The 24,091-nt window shown below is 43.0% G+C and overlaps 1 protein-coding gene across 2 annotated transcripts; it reads left to right on the plus strand.

Annotated features, from left to right (window-relative positions):
• The first annotated feature begins 1,863 nt into the window (after window positions 1-1,863).
• Window positions 1,864-22,287, plus strand: BCL7B (BAF chromatin remodeling complex subunit BCL7B). 2 transcript variants are annotated; one of them, XM_041750385.1, is made up of 6 exons: window positions 1,864-2,106; window positions 6,011-6,086; window positions 17,349-17,445; window positions 19,624-19,794; window positions 20,925-21,004; window positions 21,227-22,287. In XM_041750385.1, exons 1-6 carry the CDS (start codon window positions 2,015-2,017, stop codon window positions 21,317-21,319), a joined length of 609 nt encoding a protein of 202 aa, XP_041606319.1. In that variant the 5' UTR covers window positions 1,864-2,014; the 3' UTR covers window positions 21,320-22,287. The 2 variants fall into 2 exon arrangements, with proteins under 2 accessions (XP_041606319.1, XP_041606320.1); XM_041750386.1 differs by having other exon boundaries at window positions 1,973-2,106; window positions 5,994-6,086.
• The last annotated feature ends 1,804 nt before the right edge of the window (window positions 22,288-24,091 follow it).

Below are 24,091 nucleotides of genomic sequence, written 5' to 3' on the forward strand. Positions count from 1 at the left end.
TGGGCCACCCAGACACCCCAAGCTGCAACTTTTTTTTTTTTTTTTTAAAGAAAAGGCTGTCAACAGAGGGCATTTGTGTGGCCCGTGGGGAATAGTTGGTAGGTGCCCACTTTGATCATTCTCTTACGTAGAGAGAGCTCCAGGAGAGATGAGGTAGGGAATAGGGCTAGGTGGACATATGTGGGCAGAAAACAGGGGATGTGTTCAGAACAGGGGATGGCCTGAGGAAGGTGGATGACTGGCTAGAGGACAGCTGGGTGCAGGATGCTAGTGCACTGCTGGAAGGAGCAGTGGGCCTTGGAGTAGAAAGAAGCTATAGGCAAGAAACTGAGAGGGGAGGCTGGCCAGCACTTAGATTAAGGGAAGAGAGAAGTTAGACATAACTGCCGCCAGGGGTTGTTAAGCTGTGTACTTGCACCAGCGGGATCTGTGAACAGAATTGGGAGAATCCTAGAAAGCTGGCCTCTTTCACGACACCTGGCATGCATGTTCTGCCTTGTGTTTTTTCTACTGCTTTCTTTATCCTCACCTCAAGGGCAGGGAGTGTGTCTTACTCATCTTGGCATCACAGTGGCCTACATGCTCTAGGGCATATAACAGGTGCTCAGGCAGTACTTGCATTGAGTTATTTTGGATCAGTTGGGCTTGAGAAACAGATAGGCCACCTCTGATCCCATTAGTTCTAGAATCATCCCTTCTCTCCACATGCTGGTTCAGCTCTTCCAGTCCTCAGTCAGGCAGATGCTATTCCCAGGCTTCTCATTAGCAAGACAGCATATGCTTATCAAATCGTGATGTTAGTCATGAATGCCTGAACATAGTCAGAGGCTGTGTCGAGTTCGAGTTAGCTAGGCATTTTTCTGAGGCATACAGAAGGAGGTTTCTCTAGAGGTGAGAGAAGTAACCACTGCCAATCAATCAATGCAAACTGTCACCTGCTTCCTTTATGTCTCCTGAGGCTGTTACTCTATGAAGCCTTCCTAAATACCACAGGCATCAATAAATATGGGGGAGGGGATGGAGAGCAAAGAAGCTGCTCTCAAAATTTAACATTCACCCAAATATTTATTGAGCATGTTCTACAATGTGTGGACACATGTCTTGGAGCAGTTGCACTTGTATCCTGTTTTCAGAGGTCGACTTCAAGGTTATATTTTCCCAGAAGCCTTTGGACACCCCTCATTTAGATTAGGACTACTTTAGCCTATCATTTATAAAATGGCATTTAAAAGGCCTGTTTTCTGGTCTGGATGTTCTAAACTGGAAGCTCTTTGAAGGCAAAAACCCAGGTTTTGTCCTCAGCATTGACCACGTAGCCTTGCAGAACGCAAGCACCACTCAGTTAACGACTGCAGGATTAAATCAGACAGTGATGTAGAGTGCTAAGCGGAACCTGAGGATAGCAGGGGAAGTCTTCTCTGAGTTGGATCTGGATGTTAGTAGACTACGTGGTCAGTTCACAGGTAAAGTGATGAGAATTCCAGGAAGGGAGCCGGTGTGTGCAAAGTTAGGAGAATATACTGAAGAAAGGTGTGAGATTCTGTGGTTAGAGCACAACAGTACTATCCGGAAAGCAAGGGAGCTGGAGAGGAGAGGCAACAGAACCGCGCACCCATTCGGGTCAAATGCATAAAACGTAGCTAAAGGCAGCAACCACGGCAAGAGGGCAAAGGTGCCGACCTCCAAACCCCGAAAGGGAGCCCATGGGCAGCGCCTCGCACCTCGCCTTGCCTGCAGCACGTGCCGCCGCTCTTCGCGAACCGCGGCCTGCACGGGGGCAGAGGGGAGACTCCTGGGGCGCCCAGGGAGGGCCGCCCGGGGCGGGGCGCGCAGGCGCGCTGAGGCCTCGAGCCCCAAGAGGCGGGCGGGTGCGCGCGCTTCCTCGCGCACGCGCGCACGGAGGGGGCGACGGCTGCCGTGACGCTGCTGCGGCGGGCGGGCGGCGGTGCGTGAGGCGCGCGATTCCCTGTGTCTTGGGAGCAGTGCCCCGGCCCCCGCCGCTCCCGCTGCCGCCATGTCGGGCCGGTCGGTCCGGGCAGAGACCCGCAGCCGGGCCAAGGACGACATCAAGAAGGTGATGGCGGCCATCGAGAAAGTGCGGAAATGGTGAGGGGCCGGACCCGAGGGTGCCGGCGGGGTCGCCAGCCCAGGCCCAGAGGAGCGCGAGACTGGCTGGCGGGGTGGGCGCCGACCGGCAGGCGCTGGGGGGAGGGGGGAGCGGGAGAAGGCGGGAGGAGGGTGCAGCTCGCGTCGGCGTGAGGTCAGAGGGCGCGCCGGCTGCCGCCAATCAGGGGGTCGCCCGGCTCGCGGGCCCGCCCACCTGCCCGAGGGCCGCGCGTCTCCCGGAGGGGCTGCGGGCTTCCGGCCGCGGTGGTGGCTGCGTGGCCTGGTTCGCGCGCCGCGCCCCACCCGGCGGGTCTCGGGAGCTTTGCTGCTTCTGAGCTGCCCGGCGTGATAGCTGACAATCTCTGGGGGTTTCCCGCCAGGCAGGCCGAGCGCTCTACATGTTAACTCGTTTTAAGTTTGGTGAGAGCTGCTCGCTAAACCTACTTGTCACGGGAGCAGCTGTGGTCAAGGGAATCAAAACCCACCTTTCCCCCAGTGCACTGGCCCGCACGCAGCCAGCTGGATAGGCTGTTGATAGAGCAGTCGTCGAGACCTACCCTCATTTGGAAACGGCTTGTGTGATGTTCATTGCAGGGCCGGTTGGCCGCCTGTTTTGTATCAGGAACTTCGATGCATCATCACATTAAAAGTTTAACAGCCAACTGTTTGCTCCAACTTCTTGAGTCTTTTAATCTGGCCGACTGCTAGTAATAGTTTTAAAGCCCAGGTAGGGGTTAGTCTTCCTTCCAGAGACCTCTATCCACTCCAGGGGCATCATTACTTCAGGTGTTATTTTTGTTTTTGCGTGTCTCTTCGTCTCCCTCACAAGTTCCCTTTTTTTTTTCTTTAAAGATTTATTTATTTATTTATGATAGACATATAGAGAAAGAGGCAGGCTCCGTGCCAGGAGTCCGACGTGGGACTCGATCCCGCGACTCCAGGATCGCGCCCTGGGCCAAAGGCAGGCGCCAAACCGCTGAGCCACCCAGGGATCCCTCTCCCTCACAAGTTCGTTCGTTCGTTCGTTCCTTCCTTCCTTCCTTCCTTCCTTCCTTCCTTCCTTCCTTCCTTCCTTCCTCCCTCCCTCCCTGCTGAGACACAGGCAGAGAGAGAAGCAGGCTCCACGCAGGGAGCCCGACGTGGTACTCGTGGTACTCGATCCCGGGGCTCCAGGATCACGCCCTGGGCTGAAGGCGGCACTAAACCGCTGGGCCACCGGGGCTGCCCCTCCTTATTTCTTTATATATAAGAGCTTTATATGTAGTTGAGATTCATATGTATTAAATAATTAATGATTTTTTTTCCCCTCCAAATCTAATCCTCCTAGGGTTGGGGTTTGTTTGTTTTTTGGTGAAACCTAAGAATCAGCACACCTTTCTTTTTCTTCTGGCCATCTCTGCTGAACCCCGACCCCCAGCCCCAGCAGTCTGGCCAGACGACCATCCTCTCTCATCTGGAACTCTTGGCTTCCTTCAACTCTCATTACCCAGTTATTCATCACATTGCACTCAGAGTGATTTCACTTTTCAGTGTAAATATTATCATAGCATTCCCCTGCTGTAGAAACAATGCTTCAGTGACCTCTTCTTGCTCTTAGGTTAAAGACCAAAGATGGTCTTCCTGCCTCACTGGACTGGCTCAGACTGCCCTCTTTCCCCGTGTGGCTTGCCATCTTTCAGCGGGAGCCACAGGAAGCCTGGTATCATCTACCTTCTCCTCCTTGACTAGTTAACTACTCCCTCCTTGACCAGTTAACTACTCACAAAAATTGCTTTCTCAAGGGACACTTTTAAGATTCCTAATCTAAATTAGGTCCCCTTCATAGAACTTTCCACAATTGTATTAGATTGAATAATAAGACATTGCCTATATTTGACTTTTTAACTTAACTGAAGTGGCAGTTTGATGTGGTTAAGTCTAATGATTAAGCAACTATGAAATGAGTTGTTTGATTTCTGTTTCCAATTGGAATGAGGCTCTGTGAGGGTAGGGACTGTACATCTTGCTGCCTGTGTGCCCAAGGTCTAGCACAGGATCATGAGGAAGTGGAGTGGTCAGTCCAGGAATTAATTTCAGTTTGCTAAGTCTGTAGTTGATTGTTCTTTCTGTTTGTTGAACGGCATCATCAATATCAGCAGTCACAACACTTGCTTTTTTTGCTTTTCTGTAACCTCACATTTGGATTTGAAACTTTCAGAAGTCATTCTTCAGGCTCCCCAGCTCTGCTTGTCCATAATCTAATCCTTATTCAAGAATGTCACTTGCATTCCCCCAAAACTGGGGGAAATATTTTTTTTAGGCTTAATTTTTTTTTAAAGATTTTATTTATTTATTCATGAGAGACACAGAGAGGCAGAGACATAGGCAGAGGGAGAAGCAGGCTCCCTGTGGGGAGCCTGATGTGGGACTCAATCCCAGGACCCTGGGATCACCACCTGAGCCAAAGGCAGATGCTCAACCTCTGAGCCACCCAGGTGCCCCTAGGCTTAATTTTTTTAAGGCTTAATTTTTTTTTAAAGATTTTATTTGTTTATTCATGAGAGAGAGGCACAGAGACATAGGCAGAGGGAGAAGCAGGCTCCGTGCAGGGAGCCCCGACGTGGGACTTGATCCTGGGACTCCAGGATCACTGGGCTGAAGGTGGTGCTAAACTGCTGAGCCACCAGGGCTGCCCAAGGCTTAATATTTTAAGGCTTACCTCAAAAGTAACTTTACCTGTAAGACAAAACCTTAAAGCAGTCTTTTCGTGCCTCAGTCTTCAATCTCTTCCAGAAACTAGTGTAAGACTTGGAAGCATCGTGTTCTGCGCCTGCGATTATTTCTGAATGGAATTGTGTTTCAACGTGGAGTTCCACAGGAGACCTAGGAATTCTCCTTCCATGTCATAGCCCTGCCTTACCATCTTTCAGCCTTTTTCTCTGCTTCCTTATCACTTTGATGTGTCACAACAATGTCCTTACTGAGTTTTTTATTCCTATGTGCTCCTGTGAGGGTCCATATCTTACATGTTCTTTATCTTCTGCAGGGCCTTGTTTAATAGGGCTTTATAAATATCAGTGGAATTCAATTAATTTTTGTAAAATAAAGTAATGCTTGGTAGATACCTGAGTGTGAAAATGTGCTGGTACTTGATATGAGTGTAGTCAGTAAGATAAAAAGGGCTTTGGTACACTGAGAAAAGGCAAGCAGAAGATTCAGAGCCAAAGGAATTTGATAGAGAAGTCTTTCTGGAAGTGATGATTTTGCATCGAAAGGTAAGGTACAGGGTCACCTGAGTGATTCAGTCAGTTAAGTGTTGCCTTCAGCTCGGGTCATGATCCCAGTGTCCTGGGATTGAGCCCCCTGTCAGGCAGAAAGCCTGTTTCTCTTTCTGTCTCCCTTCCTTTTGCCTGCTGCTCCTCCTGCTTATGCTCTCTCTCTCTGTCAAATAAATAAAACTTTTTTTAAATGTGTAATTTGATGGAAAGGAAGTTTATTTATTTGTTAAAGATTTTATTTATTCATTCATGAGAGACACAGAGAGAGAAGCAGAGACATAGGCAGAGGGAGAAGTGGGTTCCTCTCAGGAAGTCCCATGCAGGACTCAGTCCCCAGACCCAGGATCAGGGCCTGAGCTAAAGGCAGATGCTTAACTGCTGAGCCACCGAGGCGTCCCTGGAAAGGAAGTTTAGAAGACATTCAAGATTGAAGAAACTTGAGGAACCTGGCTGGCTCAGTTGGAAGACTCTTGATTTTGAGGTTGTAACCTCAAGCCGCACGTTGGGTATAGAGATCACTAAAATAAATAAACTTAAATTAAAAATTATTTTCAAAGACTGAAGGAATGATCTGAGAGGTAGAAAATCACATTATGAACAAAATATCTTTTGTTATTTATTAGTTTTAAGAAGTGTCTTTCTTTCAGGGAGAAAAAGTGGGTGACTGTGGGTGACACATCTCTTAGGATATTTAAATGGGTTCCTGTGACAGACAGCAAGGAGGTAAGTGTGGAAGAAAATCAAAACAACAAAAAGGTACTGTTTACTTCCTTTTGTTCTTTCCTTCATTGTCTCTTAATTATAAAGGAATTTATTCCCCAAAATTGAGTTGAAAGTAGTTCATGGCACCCTTTGTGGTTGATCCATGCAAAGTCTGTCTTACTATTATTTCCCTCCTTTATTCCCTTTCCTTAACCTGTTCCTTTTTTTCAAGGCTTGATGAACCACAATGCAGGCCTGCTCCTTGTGATTGTCAGTTTGGAATACAACTATGCACATTGGTTTCCTTATTGTCTGTGGCTGCTTTTGAATTATAATGGAAGAATTGAGTAGTTGCCATAAGACCTAAATGCTTGCAAAGTATTTATCTGGCCCTGTGAGAAAAAATTTGCTAACTTGCTCTTATCTGATTAGCTGTTCACTATATAGTCTATTGTATGTGTTTTATATGTATATATACTTTTGTAATTCCTCTTCCATGGACTTATATGGATGGCTGTTTTGTTTTTTTTTTAAGATTTTATTTATTTTTTATTTTTTTTAAATGTTTTTTTTTTTTAATTTATTTATTTATGATAGTCACAGAGAGAGAGAGGCAGAGACACAGGCGGAGGGAGAAGCAGGCTCCACGCACTGGGAGCCTGATGTGGGATTCGATCCCGGGTCTCCAGGATCGCGCCCTGGGCCAAAGGCAGGCGCCAAACCGCTGCGCCACCCAGGGATCCCTAAGATTTTATTTATTCATGAGAGACACAGAGAGAGAGACAGAGACATAGGCAGAGGGAGAAGCAGGCTACCTGTGGGGAGCCCAATGTGGGACTCGATCCCAGGACCCTGGAATCATGACCTGAGCCAAAGGCAGACACTCAGTTGCTGAGCCACCCAAGTGCCCTGTGTTTTATATGTATCTATACTTTTCTGATTCCTTTTCCGTGAGTTTATATGGATATTTGTGTATTCTTGAAAAATACATGGCTTTGGGGTACCTGGATGGTGTAGTTGGTTGAGTGTCCAGCTCTTGGTTTTGGGTTGTGAGATTGAGCCCCATGTCAGGCTCTGCACTCATTGTAGAGTCTGCTTCAGATTCTCTCTCTGTCTCCCTCTTCCCCTCCTGTTCATGCTGTGGTGAGTGTGATATCTCTGACTCTATCTCGAATAAGTAAATCTTTAAAGAAAAATACTTAGCATTGTATCATGTTTGCTCTTTAAAATTTATAGAGCGGGATCCCTGGGTGGCGCAGCGGTTTGGCGCCTGCCTTTGGCCCAGGGCGTGATTCTGGAGACCCGGGATCGAATCCCACATCGGGCTCCCTGCATGGAGCCTGCTTCTCCCTCTGCCTATGTCTCTGCCTCTCTCTCTCTGTGACTATCATAAAATTAAAAAAAAAATAAAAATAAAAATTAAAAAAAAAATTTATAGAGCACTGTACTAAAAACCCATTTCTTTTCTTTTGTTCAACCTTGTTTTTGAGAACTATCCATGTTTCTATAATTGTAAATAGAGTTACTACCTTTGAATTTTATGTTGTATTCTCTTATATGCAGTGACCACATTCATCTACACCTTCCCTGAGTGATAAACACTGAGATGGTCTCCCAACTTTTTTTCCTTAATTGTTTTCAAAAAGTTCAAATAGAAGACACATACAGAAAAATATACAAAACATAATATGGTAAAATGAAAAAACATAAAGCTAGTACCCTTGTAAAAACCACCCAGGTCAAAAAACAGCATTGCTCATTTCCCCAGAGGCCTCTGTTTAACTCTTTCTGGCTTCCCTTCCCTCGCCAGAGGAAGCCTCCCTCCTACTTTTGCTTTTCTTATCATTGCTCTACTCATTTGTAAACACTTTTAACTTTATGTAAATGGCATTATAAAGGATCTATTTTTGTGTGTCTTGCTTTTTTTGCTCAGCGTTGTGTTCGTGAAATTCATCCATGTTGTCTTTGGAACCATTTGTCCCTTTTCATTGCTATATGGAATATTATAGGCCTGTACATGATTTACCTCTCTGGTCCTCCTGTAGATGGATATTTGAGTTGTTCCCAGTTTAGGGTAATAGGAACAATGTTCCTGGTGAACGTTCTTATTCAGTTTATGGGTCAGCATATGTGGGGGTTTTCCTTGGATTTGCTCCTAGGAGTGGAATTGCTGAGTCTTGAGAGTATGGGTATATTGAACTATAGTGGTAGCTAATGCTATACTTTCTCAGAGTGATTGTACCATTTTGTATTCCCACCAGGAGAGTTCTCAGTGCTCCAAACCCTCATCAACAGTTGCTATTATTTCTTATATGTAGATATTTTGGGATTTCAATTTGGTGACTATGTAATTACTAATGAGATTGAGCACCTTTTCAGTGTTTAGGCTTGAACTTTTCCAATTTCCTGTTTCAGGAAGTGCCTCTTTAAGTCCATTTGATTGTTTTTTCCTTATGACTTGTAGGAATTCTCGGTGTTCTAGACAAACAAATCTTTCTTGATTATATACTATCCATACCTTTTTCTATTCCACGGCTTCCCTTTGTACTGTCTTTACTTTAGGCTGCCTTGTCACAGAAGTTGTTAATTTTAATGTGGACAAAGTAATTAATCTTTTCCTTTAAAGTTAGTACTATTAAATGCCTTAAAATCTTTTCCTTCTTTGAGCCCACAAAGATAATCTTCCATAGAGTCTTCTATTCAGTTCTCATTTATAACACACTTGGCATTGATTTTTGTATATTTTGAAGTATGGGCCAATTTTCATTTTTTTCCACCTGGATGTACATTTGTCCCAACGCCATTTATTGAAAAGACTGTTCTTTTCCTCCCACTTTGTAGAGCCACTTTTGCCATATTTCAAGTGTCTGAATATGGGTGTTTCTGTGTGTTTGCATCCAGTTTTTTGGGAGCACTCATGGTGCTCCAATGGTTGCAATGGACATCCCTTAAACCATTCTTCTAGATGACTTCTGGGATAAATGCCCAGGAGTGAGATTGCTGTTACGGTGTACATGCCAATTGTTTTTTCTAACTGCTGCCCAGTCTCTCTCTTAGGGCTGCACCAGTGTAGTTAGTACACTTCCCCAGGAGTGCCAGGGGGTTCACATTTCTATTTCACCAGCAGTTGATACTACCAATCCTGCCAGTCTGCTAGATCTCTTTGTTTATTTTATATTTCTCTGATGACTCATGAGGTGAATGACTTCATCTCTTCAGGTTTCCATTCAGATTTCCTTTTTATCCATTTAAATACCAAAAAAAATAAAAATAAAAAAAATAAAAAATAAAATAAATACCTTCTCTGATTTCTTTTGCTTATGTTGGGTTTCCTGTCTTTCCCTTTCTGATTTGCATGGATTATTTGTTAATATCCTAGGTACAAAAAACTCTGGTTAGTTTTGTACATTGCAGATACCTTTGTCTGACATGTTGCCTGTCTAATAACTGTGAGTAATAGCCTTTAATTCCTTTAAATTTTTTGTGTCAAATTAATTTTTTCTTATGGCTTTTGTTTTTCGTGGGTTTTTTGTTTGGTTGTTTTGTTTGTTTGTTTTTGTAAAGATTTGAGAGAGAAAACAAGCAAAGAAAGTGGTAAGCGGCTGGGGGTGGGGGGACGGAGCAGGTGCCCTGCTGAGCAGGGAGCTGGGAGGAGGTGCTCCATCCTAGAACCTCAGGATCATGACCTGAGCCAAAGGCAGATGCTTAACCAACTGAGCCATCCAGGTACCTCAGCTTTTGCTTTTTGACTCTTGTTTCAAAATTATTCTGCATTGCATGATCATAAAGAACATCTCTATCTCTTGTTATGTTTTGTGTTGTTTTCTTTAGTGATGGAGATACGGATCTAATTTTAATTATCCTTCGTACAGAGAGCTATTTGCCCTAATACTATTTACTAAATAACTTATCCTTTACTGATTTGTGATGTTATCTCTGTTGTGTGCCGTATTCATATCTAGATCTGATTTTGAGCTCTCCATTTTGTTGTTATTGTACTTTCCCCCGGGGCTAGAGTAACTTTTATTTACCATCAGTATTTTGTATTTATTAAGTAGGATGAATTTTCTCTCTTGCTGTAGGTTCTTGGGAAGATAGCCTTATCAAAATAACAATTCACTTCTCTTTTTATTTTTCTAAGATTCATTAAAAATTATGAATAGAGGGATGCCTGGGTGGCTCAGTGCTTGAGCATCTGCCTTTGGCTTAGGGGATCTCAGGTCCGGGGATTGAGTCCCACATCAGGCTTCCTGTGGAGAGCCTGCTTCTCCCTCTATGTGTCTGTGTCTCCCATGAATGAATAAATAAAATCTTTAAAAAAACAAACAAAAACAAAAAAAATATGGATAGATGTTGGACTTTATCCAGCTGCCTTTCCTGCATTTACTGAAGTATTCATGCAATTTTCCTTCTCTCATCTGTGATGTATTAGTATGCTGAATTATATTACTAAATTTATGATGTTGAAACTTTTGCATTCTTGTATCCCTAAGAGATATTCTACTTGGATCTGCTTTCTTTCCCCCCATAGGATGTAGTAGTCCATTCATAGATATTACATTTAAGATATTTGCATCTGGTTCATAAGTTAAATTGGTCTATAATTTTCTTTTATTATGCTATCTTTACCTTGTTATGATATTAAAATTACATTCACCTCCTAAAACAAATTAGGCAATTTCCCCTTTTTTGATTTCTAGAACAACTAGTATAAAATGAGGAAGTTTGGTAGAGTCACCTTTAGTACTCTCTGGGCCTTTAGTGGAGGGATGTTGATTATCATCATGGTAACTTTAATGGTGATTGGTGTATTTAGGTTTTCTCCTTTTTTTTGTACTTATTCTGCATTTTATATACTTCCTAGAAACTATGCATTCCAAATAGGCCATTGGTTCTTTAATAGGGTTCAGTGCTAGGTCATCCGCATTCTTCATTTCTCCAGTTGTGTTTAGAAATGAGGCAGGGTACTTTTCGGTTGGCCAGTAATGCTAAACTTTTAGTAGTGCATGACCCAGTCTTTGTACAATGAGGAATTAATTAATTGGGCTGCTCAGATGCCAACAGTACCTCTGAACACTGATCAGAGTTTTCACATGTGTTGGTATGCAGTTAGTTATTCATAATATTATTATGTACCTTAAAGTCTTCATTAATATTGATAATTATTTTACCTTTTTTACATGTGTTGTTTTTCCCATAATACGATCTGATTTATTGTCTCTCCTAAAGCCTTTATTTTAAAAATCTTGTAATTTTTGTTGATCTTTTGTTTGCTTTGTTCTCTATTTAATTAGTTTTTGCCATTATTTCCTTTTTGTTTTACTGAGTTTACTCTGTTCTTTTTCTAGCCTATTGTATTGAACTTCCTTTTTTTCTAGTTTTAAAAAATTATTTTTATTTTTTAAAGTTTTATTTATTTAAGTAATCTCTGCCCAACGTAGGACTTGAACTCACAACCCTTAGATCAAGACTCACATGCTCCTCTGACTGAACCAGCCAGATACCCCTTTTTTTTTTTTAAAGTACTTTGCTTTTGGGGCACCTGCTTGGCTCACTTGGTAGAACGTGCAACTCTTGATCTCACGGTCATGAGTTTGAGGCCCACGTTGGACATAGAGATTAATTAAAAATGAAGTATATTTCACTTTAGTCATCTCCCAAATTTTTTTTTCATCTCCCAAATTTTGACATGTATGAATGTCATCAGTGAGGTAATTAAGGTTTTTGTGTTTTGTTTTTTGTTTTTTGTTTTTTTTGAGGGAGTAATTAAGTTTTAAGTTTTTCATAAACTTAAAACTCTCTTTAAGAGTTTGGTTTGGTTTCCTCTTTAATCCAAAGTTTATTTAATATAATTATTTTTATTTTTATTTTTTTTATTTTTTTTTAATTATTATTATTTTTTTTAATTTTTTTTTTAATTTTTATTTATTTATGATAGTCACAGAGAGAGAGAGAGAGAGAGAGGCAGAGACACAGGCAGAGGGAGAAGCAGGCTCCATGCACCGGGAGCCTGATGTGGGATTCGATCCCGGGTCTCCAGGATCGCGCCCTGGGCCAAAGACAAGCGCCAAACCGCTGCGCCACCCAGGGATCCCTATAATTATTTTTAATTTCTAGATGTGTTAGATTATTTTTGAACTATTTCTTTTTAATTGGTGTACTGATTGGGACGCCTGGATTGTTCAGTGGTTGAGTGTCTACCTTCATCTCAGGGTGTGATCCTTGAGTTCCAGGATAGAGTCCTGCATCGGGCTCCCTGCAGGGAGCCTGCTTCTCCCTCTGCCTATGTCTCTGCCTCTCATGAATAAATAAATAAAATCTTTAAAAAATGGGTGTACTGATTTTATTGAATTGGTAGGATATTAGTTCTTTAGGATTATTGGCACTTTTTTGGTGATCTGGTCTGGTACATGATTTTCAGATCATTCACTTGTGATTAAAATATACTCTCTAGATATGAAATTAAATAATTTAAGCATTTATTATGTTACTCAAATCTTCTGTATCTTTGCTTTTTTTTTTATGTTTTTCTTAACTGTTTCTGAGAAGGGTGTGTGAAATTGTTGACTTATTTGCTTCTTCATGGCTGACGAGTCACTTGTTACTTTATGTTTGAAGCTCTGTTTTTTATGTATTTATGATTGTGCCATTATTATTATATCATCTTCACCTGTCATTCATTTTGCCAGCATGTAATGTCCTTCTTTGTCCTTTATATCCAGCCCTTTTTCACCTCAAATTCAACTTTGACATTATAATTTCTACCCTGTCTCCTTTTGATTTATGTTTGATTGGTATGTCTTGAAATTCTGTTTCGTGTTTTTTTATTGGGTGTATCAGCATTAGGTTTTGCTGTGGGTGACAGAAAACTCAAAATAGCAATGGCTTAAGAAGTTTATTTTACTCTTTTTCTTAGAGGAATAGAAGCATGCAGTCCAGGACTCATTATGGATCTCCAGAAGTCCCCAGGGCCCAGGCTTCTTCCAACCTTTCTGCTCCTTTTTTTTTTTTTTTTTTAATTTTTTAAGAGAGTAATGACTTAATTTTAGTTTATTTTAAATTATGACTCTTTTTATTTTTTTTAAATTTTTATTTATTTATGATAGTCACCCAGCGAGAGAGCGAGAGAGAAAGGCAGAGACATAGGCAGAGGGAGAAGCAGGCTCCATGCACCGGGAGCCCGACGTGGGACTCGATCCCGGGTCTCCAGGATCGCGCCCTGGGCCAAAGGCAGCCGCTAAACCGCTGCGCCACCCAGGGATCCCTTAAATTATGATAAAGGATATGTACCATAAAATTTACCATCTTAACCATTTTTTAAGTCTACAGTATATTTTTTTATTTTTTATTTTTAAGTGTACAGTTTCTCCAGGCTTCTTCATCTTGCAAAACTAAACTCTATACCCATTAAGTAACTCCCCATTCCTCTCCTCTAGTTTTGACCTTGTATTCCAAGGTCAAGGTCCAGCCATTCATTCTACATATTTAGGCTCTAGATAGCAGAGGATTGGAAGGATGGGCAGATGGAATTTTCTTGAATTTTAGTAGGAATCTCCTAGAAATTGCCTCGGGACATGTATACTTGCTATGTGTGTTTGTAATAGCTTGTATGACATGTAGGGTCCAGGAAGGCTGGGGAAGTGTGACTACCTAAAAATTCTATTAATATGGACAAGGATTTCTGCCATAATATGCTCTTCTTTTCTGTCTTCTTCTCATGATGGCTAAATAAATTTTTCTTTGTTGATTTGAAAGTTCTGTATTTTCATTTTTCTATTGTCTGCCTCTAACTTAATAAGACTTATACTTACTATATTTCCCTGTCAATGTGAAGCTTATCAAAATCTGCATTTAGGGCACCTGGGTAGCTCAGTGGTTGAGCATCTGCCTTTGGCTCAGGCTGTGATCCTGGGGTCCTAGGATTGAGTCCCACATTGCAGCGTGCTTCTCTTTCTGCCTATATCTCTGCCTCTCTCTGTATGTCTCTCATGAATAAATAAATAAAATCTTTAAAAATCTGCATTTACCCTTGGAACTTGGTAATACTCATGACACATTTTTAACCACTTCTCTTTCACCCCTCCCCCCACTTCCATCCCTACCCTGTCCTTAGTTTTGACTGGAATTTCAGATCAGATATTCAGTTCATGTATTTCAGTTTTTACAAATATTTCTTGTTTTAGTCATTGCTTAGTTAGACAAAGTAAGTGTTACTGATCATATACTAACTGTACCTATTTATTATTGGTTTCTCCTAGATTCATGTCTTTTCTTGGAATGTATCCTTCAAGAGTTTTGTTAAAGAGAGCTTTTGTGGAGAAAACTTTCTGAAAATATCTTCTTTCTCTTGAAAATACCTTTGTTTCATTTTCATGTTTATCTGATCATTTTACCTACATCAAAATTATTGATGCTAGGTTCAAAATTATTTTCTTTCAGCATTTTGAAACTATTACTCAATTGTTTTGCTTCTGGTTTTACTATTGAGCAATCTAATGTCAGACTAATTCTTCTTGATTCTTCATAGGTGGTCCTCTTGTATTCCGGGAAACTTCTAGACTTTCTTTCCTGTCTTTGTTCTCCTAGGACTTCTATAAGACTATCCTGTGGTGTTCATATCTAGCTTCTTTATTTTTTCCCTTTCCTCTTGTTTCATCTCTTCATTCTTTTCTCCGTGTTCTGATTTCTCAGTCCAATTTTTGCTCATTTTTAGCTGTATCTATTTCTGCTACTAGACTCATTCACGTAATTTTTATTTTCAATAATTATTCATACAAAATTTCCTCAATTGGTGGTTCTTCAAAACAACTTTCCAGTATCCTTATCTTTCTGAGAAGACTTTTTAAAATTTCTTTTCTTTTTTTTTAGGGAGAGAGCATCAGGCACAAGTTGGGGGTGGGGAGAGGGGCAGAGGGAGAGAAAGAATCCTAAGCAGGCTCCACACTCAGGCCAAGTCCAAAGTTGGTGGGGGGACTCAATCTCATGACCCTGAGGTCATGGCCTGAGCCAAAATCAAGAGTTGGATTCCCAACTGACTGAGCCACCCAGGCCCGGAGACTTACATTTTATTTAAATTCTTGTGTTCTGTTAGTCTCCTTCTGGCATAGCTTGTTCTGTTTATTGTCTTTAATGGTGCAGTGTCTGGTTAGTTTTTTTCTGTGCACTCCTTTTTTATTCCCTGGGGACTCTGAGCTGCCTTGGCGAGCAATACCTAACTGAAGGAGGATATAAGCCCCAGGCTCTGGTTTCCCTCTGAGTGAATTCAGATTATTGAGTGAGCTTCAGGATTCAGCCTTTCCCTTGCCCCCTCTTCCCCTGCCTCCCAGGGAACTCTCTAGTACCAGTCTTCAGTGCTACCTTTATCTGGGAGCTGCCATCTCCATGTCATTGCCAGCCCCAGGGGACTGGTGGATGAAAGTTAGGGGAGCTCTGGAGTCATCCTTGATTTTTCACCCAGCCCTGGCTCTAGTGGTTCTATTACCCAAAAGGGCCAAAGGTCAGGCAGTTAAATCTCTTGGGCATGAAAATGGGGTGGGAAGCACCGGTAGAAATCCCCTCCCCATCTCTGCCCAGGACCCTCTTCCCTTTGTGTTTCCCAAGGGCTTCTCACAGTGTTTGCTGAGGCCTCTCAGTTATCTGCCCTCCAGTGGTCCATGGTCATGTGCCATCTTCTAAGGTACTAGTATAGACCTGCTACATTAGGAAAAATTGGAAATGATGATCAAATTGGTGAAGTGGGAAGGATCAAGGAAGTGAGATATCACTGATGAGAGAGTAGATTGGCACAAACTAGGGACGCCTAGGTGGTTCAGCAATTGAGTGTCTGTCTTTAGCTCAGGACGTGATCCTGGAGTTCTGGGATCAAGGTCCGCATCAGGCTTCCTGCATGGAGCCTGCTTCTCCCTCTGCCTATGTCTCTACCTGTCTCTCTCTGCCTCTCTCATGAGTAAATAAATAAAATCTTTTTAAAAAATTGGCACAAACTTCATGTAGTGTACATTTAAAAGTTTTCAGTGGGGACGCCTTGGTTGATTGGGCATCTGACTCTTGATTTTGGCTCAGGTCATGATCATGGTGTATTGGGCTCTGTGCTCAACGTGGAGTTTGCTTGGGATTCTCTCTCACTTTTTCCCTCTGCCATTCACTCTGCCCCTCCCCACGCTCAAGCACATGTTTGCTCTCTCTAAATAAATACATTTTTAAAAATTGTGTTTATGCAGCTTCTGTGGTTAAATGTGAAGTGTAATTGCTTTAAAATCATGTCTGCCTATGGGAAAAATGAAGGGAAAGTGGTGCATGAATTTGTGTAGTTGATGCATTGCAAAGAGAGGATTGAAAGTTATAACAAAAATTAAATGTGTGTATAATAAATAAACATGTATAAATTAGCAAATTTGAGATTACCCAGATTTAAACTTTTAGGGATCCCCGGGTGGCTCAGCGGTTTGGCGTCTGCCTTTGACCCAGGGCGCGATCCTGGAGACCCGGGATCGAATCCCACGTCGGGCTCCCGGTGCATGGAGCCTGCTTCTCCCTCTGCCTATGTCTCTGCCTCTCTCTCTCTCTCTCTGTGTGTGTGTGTGTGTGTGACTATCATAAATAAATAAAAATTAAAAAAAAAATAAACTTTTGGCTGTTGGGATTCTCTCATTTGCAAATATTTGGATGGATTTATTTCCTTTGGGCTTGTTTGTTGCAAGCTAGCGCTTACCTTCGCATGTAATTTCCCCACGTGTGTAACCTACATCCTGTTTGAAGGAAATGTTATAGGCAAAGGTAGACATCGGGTGATCGTTCTGAATGGATGGGTTGATTGGTACTATCACTGCTTATATTATATATAAAGTGACTTCTTCTTGGGTCCAATCATAGGCCCATTCTTTCCCTTTTTCCTGCTGTGCTAGGAAAACAGGAATCCTTCTCAAATGAGTACTCTGTATTTCTCATCCATCCACATAGGGAAGGGTGAGATAGAGCATTCTGCTCAGGGTAGAAAGCAGAAGAGAACCACAGGAGCTCTAGTGGAAGCCTGTGTATCTGCCCCTTACTTCTGAGTCATGACATTAGTGCTGGCAGGATCCATTTTACAAGATAGAGACACCAAGGCTTGAGGACACCTCGTCCAGGATTCTGTTATTCTTTGGCTCCTGGATTTTCACACTGTTGTCATTGTTCCTATTCAGTCCTAATCCAGACCTCTGTGGTGTCTCACATAGCACCCTTCTCCCTTTCTGTGGGTCTCCTACTTGGCTCTGTCATATTCCTCTTTTTTTCCTTTTCTAGAAAGAAAAGTCAAAATCGAACAGTTCAGCAGCCCGGGAACCTAATGGCTTTCCCTCTGATGCCTCAGCCAATTCCTCTCTCCTTCTTGAATTCCAGGGTGAGTTGCATCCATATGTCTTCCTTGCAGGAAAAGCAGCACTTAGATGAACCCATTAAGAATGAGAAGAATAGTTCCATGTGTCACTTCAGTGCCTGCTGTTCTGCTGGTATCTTGCTGGCACTTCACATCATCTTTTTGTTTAAACCACATAACAACCCTGCAAGGTAGATGATTGGAACTTCGTTTTCTATTTAGGGAAACCAAGGCTCAGAGAGGTGAAATTCTATATCTCAAAATACATAACCAGTAAGTGACAGACCCTGTGTTAGGTCCTGGCTTTCTGGATCAGAAGCTCTTTTCTTTAGATTATATGTTTGATAATGATAGTGTCTTAGAGTAGGCCACCCAAAGCCAGGGCCTCTCCTCTCCACTTCGAGCAAAGTTCCACCTCCTGAACCGGTCTTCAGTAAATGCCCCACCTGTGTTGGCACTGCAGGCCCAGGACTACCTTCACACCTGTGTGGTGGCTGCTGTTCAGAAGGACTTGCATGTGAACTTCTTGTTTTTATCCTTACCTCAGCCTATGATGTAAAGCAGGCAGTTATCAGCCTTGTTGAAGGAAGCCTATGCTCAGAGAAGTGTTTGCCTAAGCTTAAAAGTAATGGAACTTTATTCTTTTTGTAGTAAAATGCTGCTTCTCTTTTAGGGTAGAAGATCCTGATCTTTGTAGAAGTAAAGACTAGAAAGGGTGTACAATTTTCCCTTTGGAATGAGACTGGGAGTGTGCAGGTATTCCCCCTCCCCACCTCTGCACTGCCTGCTAAGGTCAATGAGTATGATGGAGAAAGGAGAATACAAGGGAACAGTCTTCTAGCTATGTGTGGGGTGTCCAATAATCACAAAGCTCTGGGAGACATAGGAGGCTCCATTTCCTCAGTCTGGGCACCATCCCATCCCTTTCATTCAGTGAACATTTAATGAACTCCTACTATGTGCCAGATAATGTATGTTGCCCTGGAGATCCCAGGACAAGTAAGCCACAAAGCCTGCTTGCACAGAGTATTATGGAAGGAAATTGGCGTATTAAATAATGAATGTAGGTGTGCATAGGTTACAACAGGAGCATAATAAAGAGGGTAGTCATTTCCACCCAAGGGAGCCTAGAACACAGGGCTCCAAGGAGGAAGTGATGCTTGAGCTGAACAGTGGCATGTATCGGGGCTTTCCAGGAAGACTGGAAAGAGCAAGTCCTACCAGACATCTGTGCATGAAGTGGATCTTAGGTTAGTTCCCTTGGCCAGAGCCAACGCTTGTGTGTGTTAGAACAGCAGGCAGTGAGTTTAGATATCACAAAAGATTTTGTGGGTTGCAATAGGGCCATCTGTGCCTGCCCAGGGAAACCCTGGAGTTTGGATTATATCCTTTGGGCAGCAGAGAACCACTGAAGGATTTAGAATGATCACTCCAGCAATAGTGAGAAGCACAGGTGTGAGTACAGGAGACTGAAGGAAGGACAGTCAGGTGGCTGTTGCAGGAAGCCAGGCTAGAGGCCTGACCTAAGGTGGCAGGAGAGGAAGGAATGAACATAAGTGATGTCAGAGCAGTTGGATGGACCAGATTTGTTGACCAGCTGCTGCAGGTGAGGGAGACAAACAGGTTTTTGACTCCTGAATTTTTAACTTAGGTGGTGACTTGTAGCCTTCAGACAGACCTTCCCAGGTGTGAATTTCTTGGTCCTTGAGGTACAGCCTGAGTGTGACCACCTCCAGGTCCTCCTTGAGATAGCCAAGAATGCCAGGCAGATTTTAGCATTTTCTCTTCATCCTGTGTTGTGAGAAAGGTTGGGAGGCACAGCTACATCACTCCTTCCCACTGGACAGTGAGAAAATGCCAGGTCCAAACTATAATTGGTAAGTAATAAAGACAGGATTACTAAGCCTCCCTTGACCTTCCTGAGATATAAATGTTGCATAAACTTGAAGGTTCTGGCTGGATCTGGTGCATAGAATATGATGTGAGACAGAAAATGTTTAAATTAATCAACTTAAACTGTTAATAATTTGCCCTGCCTTTGTTTGTTTGCCTTTGGCTCAGGGGATGTCTTGAGCAGTGATCATTACATTTGGTTGTGACTGTGGCTGCCTAAGGAGACACCAGGCCCTCAGCTCTGTACCAAGTTGCTCTCAAGAAAAATTACTACTCTCAGCTGTTGCCTTTGTCATGTTTGGTTTTCAGATGAAAACAGCAACCAGAGTTCCGTGTCTGATGTCTATCAACTCAAGGTGGACAGCAGCACCAACTCAAGCCCCAGCCCCCAGCAGAGTGAGTCCCTGAGTCCAGCACACACCTCTGACTTCCGCACAGATGACTCCCAGCCCCCTACTCTGGGCCAGGAGATCCTCGAGGGTGAGTTGCAGTTGACCCTGGATGAGCATCTGGAGGAGCCTGTGTTCTTGATGTTTACTTCTTTAGAGGAGAAGGTTAGAGAAGGTGCCCTGGGCCTGACAGTCTTGAACCATTTGTTAATGGTTTGGGCTTTTCTGGGGAAGGGTTGTGTTTTCTACCCTCATTGAATGAAAGAAGAAAGCAAACAACATAATGGATCGCCAAACTCTGTGTTAAGGCACTTTTCATATTTGATGCCTGATATAATTCTTTCAAAAACCCTATGAAAGGGCAGCCCAGGTGGTTCAGCGGTGTAGCGCTGCCTTCAGCCCAGGGCATGATCCTGGAGACCCGGGATCGAGTGCCACATCGGGCTCCTTGCATGGAGCCTGCTTCTCCCTCTGCCTGTGTCTCTGCCTCTTTCTCTTTCTATGTCTCTCATGAATAAATAAGCAAAAATAAAATCTTAAAAAAAAACAACAGCTATGAAATAGGGATGCCTGGGGTGGCTCAGCAGTTAAGTGTCTGCCTTCAGCTCAGGGTGTGATCCTAGGGTCGGGTCCTGCATTGGGCTCTTTGCGGGGAGCCTGTATCTCCCTCTGCCTCTGCCTCTGCTTCTCTTTCTGTGTTTCTCATGAATAAATAAAGTCTTTAAAAACAACAACAAAATTCTATGAAATAGCAGGTATTATCTCCGTTGTATAGATGAGGAAGTGGAGTCTTTGAAAGGTTAAACTGCTTGTCCAAGATTGCATAGCTAATAACCGGTAGAAATGGATGTGTCCAGTATCCCTCCTTCTGACTTCAGAAATTATGCTCTTTGCATTGTATCCTTCACATTTCTTCTGATAACATATACTGATTCTCCAGCTGGTGGTGTTCTTCACCAACGTACCTTCACATAGCTCTTAGGGAAGCTCCCCCAGCTTGAGGCAGATTCCGCAGGAGTCTCCTGCCTGGGGAGGAGAGGTTGTGCAGTTGTACTCATCTTACTGCTTTTGCGGTTGAGGGGTGGGGAGGACAGAGAATCTTAAACAGGCTCCACAATGGAGCCCAACATGGGTCTCGATCTCACAACCCTAAGCCGAAATCGAGTTGGTTCCTTAACCAACTGAGCCCCCCAGGCACCTCTGACCTTGCTGCTTTTTCAGAGCCCTCCCTCCCTGCCTCAGAAGTTGCTGATGAACCTCCCACCCTCACGAAGGAAGAACCAGTTCCACTAGAGACACAGGTAAGAACACAGTTTCCCAGTTTCTAAAAAGAAAAAAAAGGTAAGGAGTCTGTTGATGTGAATTGGATCTTATAGCATTGAATATGGGGGGAGGCAGCAAGGGAAAATGCTGTCTGCAGGAAGGTTGGGGGTGGGTTTCTGGGCTGTGTAATTAGGGGGAATGGGGAGGTTCTGGTAGAGAGGGGTGGCCCTATTATAATTTCATACTCTGACTATTCCTAGGTTGCTGAGGAAGAGGAAGACTCAGGTGCCCCACCCCTGAAACGCTTCTGTGTGGACCAACCCACAGTGTCGCAGACAGCATCAGAAAGCTAGCAGCATCCTGGTGCCCTTTGCCTCCTGGCCCCCTGCCTCTATTTATTGCATTCTGGTTCTGGGCGTGCTTTGTTGCTGGGGTAAGGGCAAGCACTGGGGTCCAGAGCCTGCACATAGGAGCCTTCTGGGCTGGAAGGTTGGACATAGGACTTGGGGTTGTAGCATCATCTTCCTGTCCCTGGCGCCTGTGTCTGCTTGCTCCTGAGAAAAGGAGTACTTATGTCTTTTTTGCACCCCAGTATCAGCTGTCCCAAGGTTCATCTGTCACCTCCAGGTGACACCTCCAGGCAGTCTCTGCTCCAGAACCTCTGGACTGAGCTGCTGGCGCTTGTACAGGAGGAAAGAGATGTGGAAGGTACCCTCTAGAGGACAGAGGACCTAAGTTACTTGAACTTAAATGGAGACTGTAGGTTTATGAACTTTCCCATTGGGCTAGGAGCCTGTAAGCTGCTGTTGGAGAAGGCCTGATGGAGACTTTGGAGGGAAGGGAAAGGCTCTTCTCTACAAGAGGGCAGAAAAGTTTGTATAGGTTTCCTGCTGTCCTGGCACTTCTGCTCATTCTTGAGGTTATCCTGCCTCTCATGGGCTCTCCAGCTGCTGACAGTCCTTTGTCCCCTGCTGTAACCATCCTCCACCAAATACACACACGCACACATAGAGCTTTCCCTGTTCTCACCTGTACATTTTATTCCAATATCCCCTGCTCCTGCTACAGTCCCCTGCCTCCGGCCACAGACTGCCCCAGCAAGGATTTAAGGTTCTGACAACAGTACCCATCCCCCACAGTACTCCTTCAGCTCAGACTTTCTAGAAAGTTCCCTCTTCTTTGAAATCTGCATGTTTAATTGAACTTTGTGATTTTATTTTTTGTTCAAAAAAGTTTAAGAAAATGGAAATGGGCAACAGTGAGTGAAGACATATTTTAGCACTGAATAGAATATTTTTAAAATTAAACTATTTGAAATAAATCTTGTTGTTTGAGTGCTTCATTCTTGAAGGTCATGGAGGCAGGGGCTAGTAGGGTGTTGGCTGAGTGCCTACCAATTATCTTACTTCCACAAAGAGATTTTCTGATAGAAATGATTTGGAGACCCCCTTTGAAGTTGTCATGTAGTCTGATTTATATTTCTGTCCCTGTGTACAGGGAATTCAGCCAATGTATGTTTGTCATGGCTCCAGGTCCTTAGGAGGCATTCATGAATGTTTTTTTCTTTCTTACTTTTTTATATTATGGTAAAATATACATAGCATAAATGTTACCATTTTAACCACTTAAAAGTATACAGCTCCTTGACACTAAGTACATTCATGATATTGTGGAGTCATCACAGAGAGGCCAGGAATTCTGTCCCTCAGGAGACAGACTGGTGAGGGAGTAGACCTCTACATAGAACCTCCTAAAGCTTCATATAGAGGGTGCTGGAGTGGGGCCCACCAAGGAACATGTGGGAGGATGAAAAAGATGTAATAGAGACCATTCTCTTCTCTTGTTGATTTGTACTTTACTACCACTTCTCAATGATATTCTAAGAAACCAGGCTAGCCATCTTCAACAACATGCCAGAATCTTGATGGGATAAGGGTTAGAGAAGAAAAAGAGAAGAATCGTCAAGCAGTGACCGCAAGTTATTCACGAATAATTCAAAACACTCCCTCTGGGTATCAGTAGGCCCAATGCATATGCACATTTGAATTATTAAGAAAAATAGGAGCCTGCTAACTAAATGCGCTGAATATGAATAAGCACAAAAAATCAACAGTGCTTAATGGGTTTTGCACAGGAGCGTTTTGGAGTATGGAAAAGTTGAGCACTTAGGGAGCAGATTTCCATGCTTAAGTTACTCTTCATCTTGGAAAATGGCTTTTTTTTTTTTTTTTTGATAAATATTGGTTGAAAGTATATTCTGGGTTCTTTGTGTATATGGTACAACTGGTAGAAAAGTCTCTGCCTTTCAGGAGCTTACAGTATGGTAGAGAAGGTAGACAGGAGCACCTGTCACCGTGGGTAGAGAAGGTAGAGAACTGCGAGGGTCCAGAGTAAAAGCTTTGAGATCACAGGATGCTTACAGCAGAGGTGGCAGTCAAGGCTGGGCCTTGAAAATTTTCCCTGATTATAAGGAAAGACTACTCAGGATAGGTTAGCACAGGCAAGCAAATGGAGACAGCAAAGCATGGGGTTATGTGTAGGGAGTAACCAGGGAACTGGGTTTCTATTTTCTCCAACTTTTCGAGACTTTTCAAAACTATAGAAAGCTGAAAGAGATAGCTCAATAAACTGTCTACCCTTCATCTAGCTACACCAATTACTAACATTTGGCACATTTGCATCTCAATATACATTTTTTTCTTTCTTTTTCTTGGGGGGGTGGTGAGTACCTGAAAATAGGTTGCTGTCATTCTGACACTTTGAACTCGGAATACTTAAGCCTATATGTCCTAAGGACAAGGACATTCCTCAATGTGACCAGAGTAACACCATCATACTCAAGAACTTTAACAATGATACAATAATATTTAATATGAACATATTTAAATTGTCCCAACTGTCCCAATAATAACGGTAGTTCTCTTTAGCCCCCATCCCTAGATCTAATCTAGGATCATTCATTGCATCTAGTTGTCATGTCTCTGTAGTCTCTATTTGTTTATTAAGATTTTATTTATTTTAGAGCACAAGCAGGGGGAAGGACAGAAGGAAGACAAACAGAGTCTGCTGAGCAGGGATCCGGACGCGGGGCTCCATTTTAGGATCCTGAGAACATGACCTGAGCC

Source organism: Vulpes lagopus, chromosome 3, assembly GCF_018345385.1.
Source record: "Vulpes lagopus strain Blue_001 chromosome 3, ASM1834538v1, whole genome shotgun sequence".
In the NCBI taxonomy this organism is placed as follows: domain Eukaryota; kingdom Metazoa; phylum Chordata; class Mammalia; order Carnivora; family Canidae; genus Vulpes; species Vulpes lagopus.